Source organism: Sinocyclocheilus grahami, unplaced genomic scaffold, assembly GCF_001515645.1.
Source record: "Sinocyclocheilus grahami isolate Dianchi unplaced genomic scaffold, SAMN03320097.WGS_v1.1 scaffold108.1, whole genome shotgun sequence".
In the NCBI taxonomy this organism is placed as follows: Eukaryota; Metazoa; Chordata; class Actinopteri; order Cypriniformes; family Cyprinidae; genus Sinocyclocheilus; species Sinocyclocheilus grahami.
In genome coordinates, this window is record NW_015505287.1 from 356,816 (window position 1) to 365,845 (window position 9,030).

Below are 9,030 nucleotides of genomic sequence, written 5' to 3' on the forward strand. Positions count from 1 at the left end.
CATTACCCCGTGATCCTTCAGAAATCATTATAATATGCTGTTTAAGAAACATTTTATATAAATACTGAAGCATCTATATTTTTCAAGATTATTTGATGAATAAAAAGTTCAAAAGAACAGCATTTATTTGAAATAGAAATATGTGTAATATAAATAAATAACATAACTGACACTTTTGATCAAATTAATGCTAACTGAATAAATGTATACATTTCAAAAAGTAATAAAACTAACAAATTAAACCTATAAAATGGTTAAAACGACAACCTTACTAATTTTTATGCCCTTGGGGAACATCTAACTACTGTAGGTTAATCCAACTCACCCACCGTGTCTGTTTGTTCAACTTAAAATGATCTGAGATTGTATAAATTATGTATTACAAATCTAAGCTGTTAGAACTTCAAAAAATTATATATTACCATATGTGACCCTGGACCACAAAACCAGTCATAAGGGTACATTTTTTTGAAAAGATGTATACAGCTGAATAAATAAGATTTCCATTGATGTATGGTTTGTTAGGATAGGACAATATTTGGCCGAGATACATAAATATTGAGAAAATCGTCTTTAAAGTTGTCCAAATGAAGTTCTTAGCAACGCATATTACAAATCAAAAATTAAGTTTTGATATATTTACAGTAGGAAATTCACAAAATATCTTCATCGAACATTATCTTTACTTAATATCCTAATGATTTTTGGCATAAAAGAAAAATCTATCATTTTGACCCATACAATGTATTTTTGGCTATTGCTACAAATATACCCCAGCGACTTAAGACTGGTTTTGTGGTCCAGGGTCGCATATTAAATACAAATCTCCTAAAGACCACATAAAAAGACTTTTCATAAAATACAGTGTGAAATAGACTGTACGCTTTTCCTTTTCTTACAGAAACAATCCAGCTTGAATCATTGTAATGCTGTGTGTCAACTGTGGCAACCGTGATCATCTGACCATAACCCTTCATAGCAGTGACCATAGGTGCGGGACCAGCTTCAATTAATGCTCTCTGCTGGAGACAGAGGCACACAGACTGAAGGGGACAGAGTAAATATTTTTAGATCTCAGGAGATCTTTTCACCATGAGGGGAGATCTGAGAGAGATTATGGAGAGACATCTAAATCAACATATGTAACATTAAATCAACATTATTGTCTAATAATATAATTTGGATCACTTTGTATCATTTTTGAGAATGCTATTATTCATTAAACAGTTTTTAACCATATTAAAAAAGTGTAATAGTGTTTGTTATAACACATCTTTATGACCTATTTTGACTTAATGTAGGATTTCTGCAGGTTTCACGAGGGTAAATTGAAGACATTTTTAAAACCATATAATGAAATTTTAAGAAACAAACTAAAAGTAACAAAATACACAAATGAAGAGTTCAGATGCAAAAGCCTCTAAGTGCCGTCTGAAATTTTCTTCTAAAATTTGCATTTTTTTCAGGCTCCTATGTTCATTTTTCTTTTAATTTAATGGCAATGAAAAGAGCCTATTCACTGCCATTAAAGTGAAATGACTGAACCTACACATAGGAGCCTGAGAAAAATGCTCATTTTAGAAGAACATTTTAAATGGCACTTAGAGGCTTTTGCATCTGAACTCTTCAAATATTGTCTCTAAATGTAAATGTCTTGTATCAGCAATGCTTCAATGTTTGAAATCTATATATAACAGATCTCTGATAGTTTTTAATTACTTTTACTAAAACAAAAGTTAAATTAATGAAAGTTTGAATAGCAGCTTCAAACCAATATGTGATGTTCTTCCTCTGTATTGTGCAAATGTCAAAAGATTCTTAAATCAAGATAAATCACTTGAGAAGCAAAGTGACAGAAAATAGTCTTGTTTTCTGTGAAATCAGTCAAAATGGAGTTTAACAAATATCTGCAAATGGGCTAATAAAAAAATCTTAATTTTAATTAACTTAATTCGAAAGGAAAAACGAGTTTTCACACACCATTGACAGATATTTGTTCTTGTTTTAAGTATGAACTCACTTCATTTTGTTGAGTTTCTGCAAAAACAAGATTTCATTTGTTCTTTTTGCATCTCAAGTAAATATTTGAGGTGAATACAGGTAAACTGGGACAGTTTTAACCTGAATTCACCCCTACCAGAACACAAGACAAAAACAATGAGGAAGACGTTAATTTTTTTTCTTGCAATGCATGCAACATTCAGTGCCATAACTTTATGAATTTAAGACTTTCTGCTCCGATTTAAAACCTTTAAATATCATAATAAACAGCACACCAAATCACACAATATGAGTGCAGAATATGTCTCTTAAACGATTCAGTTACTGCGAATCACAAGTGGAGAATCAATTCTCCTCATAATTTTATCACCTGTTGCTAAATGACCAGGTCACAGCACTCACAGCAAGATATCTATGATGGCCCCCGTCGGCTGAGTTTCAGCTAAAGAAGGGGGGCAGAAGAACTGATGAAGCTCTGAAGAGGCTAAAGGTCAGGGAACAATGCCTATAGAGAGAAGAGTTACCAAGATGGACGACACATGGCCTTAGGCCATCCACATCGGAGGAGGCTCTCACCCGCCGGGCATCTGTGGACAACAGGTGATGGAAGACAATACAATAGTGTTTCATAGCCTTTAGTTCAGCATAACCGCAAGTTAACACAGACTAATGCTGGAGCCACAGGCAAAGAGGACACTAATGGGGTCTCTAGCTGTGAAGATTGTATCAGGTCATAATGCCAATTTCTTTCCAGGTTATTATGGGTTCGCACAGTGGAAACTATATGGTATATAGTTTATGGTATATAGTGGTATATAGTCCCAGTGGAATCTAAATACCCAATATCGTCCAATGCAGATCAATTTAAACCTCTATAATATCATCTGATAACCGATATGGTATTAATATATTATGCATCACTACAGAACATTATGGAATAGAATAGAATAGAATAGAACAGAACAGAGCTTTATTTCCACAATCAATTAAACGTTGTGTTGAAATCAATAGAGAACAGAGAATAGATAAACTACACTTAAGCTGGGATGGCAAAAGTGAAGGATGCGTGTCCTACAGCACTTAAGAAGCTTTAAATGAAGTAGTTGATAGCTGCTTCTCTTGAGGGTGTCAAGGATCCTCAGTGACTTCAATAGGGTCTAAATCCCATCATCCACGCTTCCAACCGCCCTCCAGCGTCAATCAGAGGGAGACTTACTGGGACTCATTGCATAATTAACCTCAAGATAGAACAGAGATTAACTGTACATGCTGACCCCTATGACATTCCCATTCTTATTTTCACTTCAGTGGCGCCATTTCAGTCAAGTCACAAAGTATTTGAATGGAAAACAAACCTCAAAACTACAAAACAATATCAGAGGACATGAAACAGGTCTTAGTGGAGTCATTAGAGAGGATTAAGGCAGTGTAGTGTATGAAACAGGATAAAGTGGGATTAATTAACTTCAGGAGTCTAATCTGATCTCTTCTAAAGGCCACTTCTACTTTACCAAAGGAACTACTACACACATCTGCAATTACTCAACATCATCAAGTATTAAAATGTAGGGGAGAACAGTCGAATTTGGTCTAAATGTTCACCAAGAGATGATTCTACCAGGATGGTTTGCGCATGTAGTGGAACAAACATCCAAATCAACAGATGCAATGAGTCAGTCCTCTTAATTAGTGAATAACCGCCATCCATCCTTCTTCATAAATAAAGCAAGAGAACGCAAACGTGAGACGGGAGGGTCTGATTCCAGGAAAGACCTGTACAAGCTCTGGGAGGGGTTCGCAGGCTAGACGGGGTCATCTTTTCAAGGCCTTGCGTTTTTATTGACTCCTAGCAAACCAAATAACCAGATTGTGCGATCCGTTATAGACACAGGGGCATTGTGGGGTGAGTGAGGATTGGACACGGACACGCTGGCATTCCACGGCCCTATTGTGACTCGACTGAAAGAGGACAAAGAGACACCCCACTGATCAGAATCTGACGGGACGCCCCGCGAGACACAGGGTCACAACTGACCCTCTTTACCAGGTGAAAAGGGGATGAAAGAGTGAGAAAGAGGGGGACAAAAATAAGAAAGACAGCAAGAGAGAGGAAAAAAAGGGTTGAGGGGGAAAAAGGAGAAGGGGAGTGACGAACGTCTGCAGTGTGACAGAGGGACAAAGACTCCAGAAGAGCCGTGACGGGAAAAAGAGAGCGAGTGGTTGTAGTGGGCGGAGGAAAGAGAAAGAGAAAGATAAAAGAGAGACCAAAAGTGTTTGGTGAGGCAAAAAAGCAAAGACAATATATGCCAGTTGGTCATTTCCGGTGCTACCATGGACAATATCCATAATCTTGATTTACCATCATCATTGCATATTCCTCATATTGTTTGTTTATATATATATATATATATACATATATATATATTAGTGCTGTCAAACGATTAGTTGTGATTAATCGCATCCAAAATAAAAGTTTTTGTTTACGTAATATATGTGTGTGTATTGTGTATATTTATTATGCATATATAAATACACACACATACAGCACATATTTTGAAAATATTTACATGTATTTACATGTATATATTTATAGTCATATAATTTATATCATATATAAATATATTTAATATATAAACGTAACATTTTTCATAAATATATACACGCATGTGTTTATATATACATAATAAATATACACAGTACACACACATATATTATGTAAATACTTCCATCTTTATTTGACCCTCTAAACTCTAGCACTCTATTCTAATTCTATTCTAAAAAAAACGCTTGTTTTCTTAAAAAAAACGAACACTAGCTTTTCTAATCTTTTTGTATTCTATCCGTTTTCTTTTTATTTATTATACAATTATCAAAAGCAAAAAAGGCCTCTAACACTAGCTTGTTCTATTCTTTTTCTATTCTATCTGTTTTCTTTTTATTTATGATATCATTTAAAAAAAACCTTGCCATGTGTACTGCGTTAAGCTAACTGAGACTTGTCATAGCACTTGCATATCATTGCTCTTTTGTTGATTTTGATTGCTTCCATTGTCCTCATTTGTAAATCGCTTTGGATAAAAGCATCTGCTAAATGACTAAATGTAATGTAATGTAAACAAAAACTTTTATTTTGGAAGCGATTAATCCTTTGACAGCACTAATATATTTATTTATATGTGTGTGCGCGCACGTGTGTATAAGACACCTCAGTGTTTGAGTGAACATTGGCAAAATTATACACAAATAATCCTTTTTCCACTCAAAAATGGAGGTCTGTGCTAACTGAATAAAAACAATTTGGGGAAAAAATTGTGAAAAATAGTTTTTTCATTACTGGTTTTGTGTATAATGCTTTGGCAATGTGTATGTAAACATGTGCGCGTGTGTATAAGACACCTCAGTGTTTGAGTGAACATTGGCAAAATTATACACAAATAATCCTTTTTTCCACTCAAAAATGGAGGTCTGTGCTAACTGAATAAAAACAATTTGGAGAAAAAATTGTGAAAAATAGTTTTTTCATTACTGGTTTTGTGTATAATGCTTTGGCAATGTGTATGTAAACACAATCATTCCAGTAAAGTACTTTAAATTGAAACTGAATTGAATTGCAGACAAACAAAAAAAAGATCTGACGATGGGCTTAAAAACGGCATATATTTAAAGTATGATGGAGATTTGATGTTTTGGAATATGAAAATAATGAATTGTTATATTTGATTTGATATTATATTGAAAGATCAGAGTAGCACATCTGACGAATCACTGTTAAACAGACCATTTGTCATTTGTGTCATGGTTTCAGAGTTGCTGGATTTCAATTATTTATTATTCAATTCATGATGGAAGGATGTGGTCATAGTCAAAAAAAGAGAACTGAATTAGTGTTATAAATGTACTATTTTTTGTGACAAAAAAGATTAAACGGACTCCAGCAAATCACTTCATCAAAGCTGAGGTACCACAAAAAGAAAGTGAGAACAACATAAGGAAAGGAGGAGACAAAAGAGAGCGAGGGAGAGAGAGAGAGAAAGTCTTGGTGTCTCTGGGTGACCGACATTCTTTGCATTTTATGCCCTCATCAAAGAGTCCGTAGTGCTACGAACCATGACAAACTCCATTATTTCATTTGGATTGATTTTCTCAGGACACACTCAAAAAGCTCAATGAAAAAGTCAAGTGTGATTTATCAATTTATGTGCCTTTGTAATAAAAAAATGATCATTGATGATTTTTTCAAAAGACGTCTCTTCTGTTCATCAAAGCTGTATTTATTTGTTAAAAATACTGTTCTATGGCAATATTTTTCAAAATGTAATTGTCACATTATTGTCACATGACCTACAAAAATGGTAAACATTACTAACAAAGCTTATGATATGCTGATGTGAAAAAGGAATTTGAAATGATGATTGCTTGTGACAAACTGAAGTGTACCACGTGACTATATTTCCATGGCCAACAGGCAGAATAAAAATGGACATTTGCACATCAGCCATCATAAAACTCTGCATAGCCACCAGGGGGTGATGTATAAATACTTGAAGATATCAAAGTTTATGAAGTATAATAAAGTAAGACTGAAAATTTCACTGCACTGTCCAACGAGAATAAAGATGGACAACTTTTCACTGCTCAGAATTCAGGAACCTTATGAGAAGTTTAGGTTTACTTACAGCTTCTTGATTCTTGATGCTATCTATGTTTGCAAGAAAACCCCACAAAGACTCTTTATCGTGCTGAATGTGTTCATTAAACAAAAGAGACTGGTGTTATTCACTCTTAAAGCCGACAACACAGATGACTAACACTGAGCTGTCCAGCAGACACACTCTCAGGAGTTTTTATTTCGTCCTTAAAGGAAACCACTCAAGCCTTTGATCCAATGAATAGGCTTTCCCTCATTTGGGTGTCTGAATACGCACAAGAGCCCCAAAATGTAGCGTTTAGCAAGCAGGATTAGAATAGAGAGTGATTCAGCCGTGAAAATCCCCCCGGTTTAATGGCTGTTGGGAGAAGTTGCACTTTATAGCTGATTTGAGAGCATCTGAGAATCTGTGTGACCAAGTTAAAAGTTTGAATTTGGAAAGCATCAGCTGATCTCAGATCAGGACCCTGATGGAAGCCAGAAAGTGATCATTCATATGAAGTGAGTTTGAAAGAGAAAGGCTGTCCACCCACACTATTTACGAACCACTGCCACAGTCAGCCATTGTTCAGAGAAACACGTTAACAAGAAAGAATGATGGAGAGGAAGGATCACAGAGAATCTTGAAAGGAAAAATATATTACTGCTGATAAAGCCACTTCACTACCATATATATATATATATATATATATATATATGTGTGTGTGTGTGTGTGTATACACATATATATGTACACAAAACAAATCACATGGGCAAACAACAAAAAATGAAGATATAGGAAAAAGATGGAAATGGACTGAAATAATTTAGACACTTTACAAAACTTCTAGGCAAACATGCAAGAAATAAACAAGTAGAGAGATACCAATACTGTTTAAACGCATAATGTACCCTATAGACAATTATTTCACTGGTTTTAGATGCAACTTAAAAAGCGGGGCCAGAAGTAGTGTTTTATTGTAAGCTGTATTCGTCATTAACATAATCTAGTCTATAAATATAGGCTTAACCTGTGTCTTGTAGTGTTTTTGGATGATGCTATCACTCTTCAGTGTGAAAATGTGCTTCCAAAAAGGAAAACATCACGAAAAAGAAATGAATAAAATGTGTTTTGCTCAGAATAATACATAAAAACACACAAAAACATTAATATAAATATGTTTTTGTTTGAAATAAGCTAACTACATGTCCTATTTTTGAGAGAGAGTTATATCAGTGAAGTTCTCCGTAAACCTTAGCTGTGTATGACTCAACGCAGCTAAACACTGTATGATGCCAGGAAATGGCTGTTATTCATCAAAGTCTTCATTGTGTTAATAATAGTATGAAAGTCAACAGTGTACATTTCTGCAGTGTACGTGAGCGAAAATGACAGGAATAATTCAGCCAGCAATCTGTCACTATAGAAATGTCAAGGTACTGTCTGACTTGCCTTTCCTGTAGGATACGTCTTTCCCTCAAAGCTGGTTGCCATTTTTTCAGGTGTGGAATATAGGCCAGACCCATTACGAGAAGCCATAAAACTCTGGTCTCCTCCAAAATAAAGGAGCACAACAAAAGAGTGACTGAAGCAGCCATCTAGAAGAGATAAACAAACAAGGCTCACACACACAAACACGTATGCACACACAGCATTAACCTTGCAAATTTTCATATTACTGATGTGGTGAGTCACACACACACAAAACCAAAACCAAAAAAAAAACAATCTATATCCTCCTGAGACCCAGGCCATTATATTTGAGTGAATTTCTCTGAGACCTCACATGTCACAGTTTTAAGTCTGGATGTCCCGTACAGAGCACATTCAGGGTTTTCCAGAGATACCAAATGATTGGATGTTTCACTATCACCACTCCCTCTCCTTGGTTTTGAAAAATGGCTGATATTAATTTAGTGATAAAATTGCACATCCTTATGGAAATATGATCATATTTTGTAATTATAATTTAAATCTGATTAATTTTCAAATTGTTTGTCATAAAACAACATCTCAGAAAAATGTTATGGGGTTTCAAATCAAAATATGTCTTCCTGTTATGAAACAGGACATCATTTCATACATGTCCACTGTAGAGGACACCAGGACTAAAAGCATGTTTATTATACATTTTGGGAGACAAAAGAATTGAATAGGAAAAAAATATATATATCAATAATCTTATGAAATATTAGATATTATGAAAATCTGGCCAATTACTACTCCCATTATCACACTTCTTTTTTCAACATGCTGTCCCAACAGCACTTTAATATGCAAATTAGATACAGTGTACAGATAACATTGTGCTTAAAGGGAAAACCAGTTTATGGAATTTTTACACACATATTGCATAAAGCAAAATGGTATATCAAATCATTTTGTTATATGTTTTATAACA

At 34.7% G+C, this 9,030-nt stretch overlaps 1 protein-coding gene across 1 annotated transcript in view; it reads right to left on the bottom strand.

The window, feature by feature from the left end:
- Positions 1-1,067: 1,067 nt before the first annotated feature.
- LOC107588853 (transmembrane 9 superfamily member 2-like) overlaps positions 1,068-9,030 on the bottom strand; it is a 35,682-nt gene continuing 27,719 nt past the window's right edge. Inside the window, exon 17 of the mRNA XM_016277094.1 lies at positions 1,068-1,104. Within this exon, the coding sequence (XP_016132580.1) occupies positions 1,068-1,104 (37 nt within the window). The remainder of the gene's footprint in view (positions 1,105-9,030) is intronic.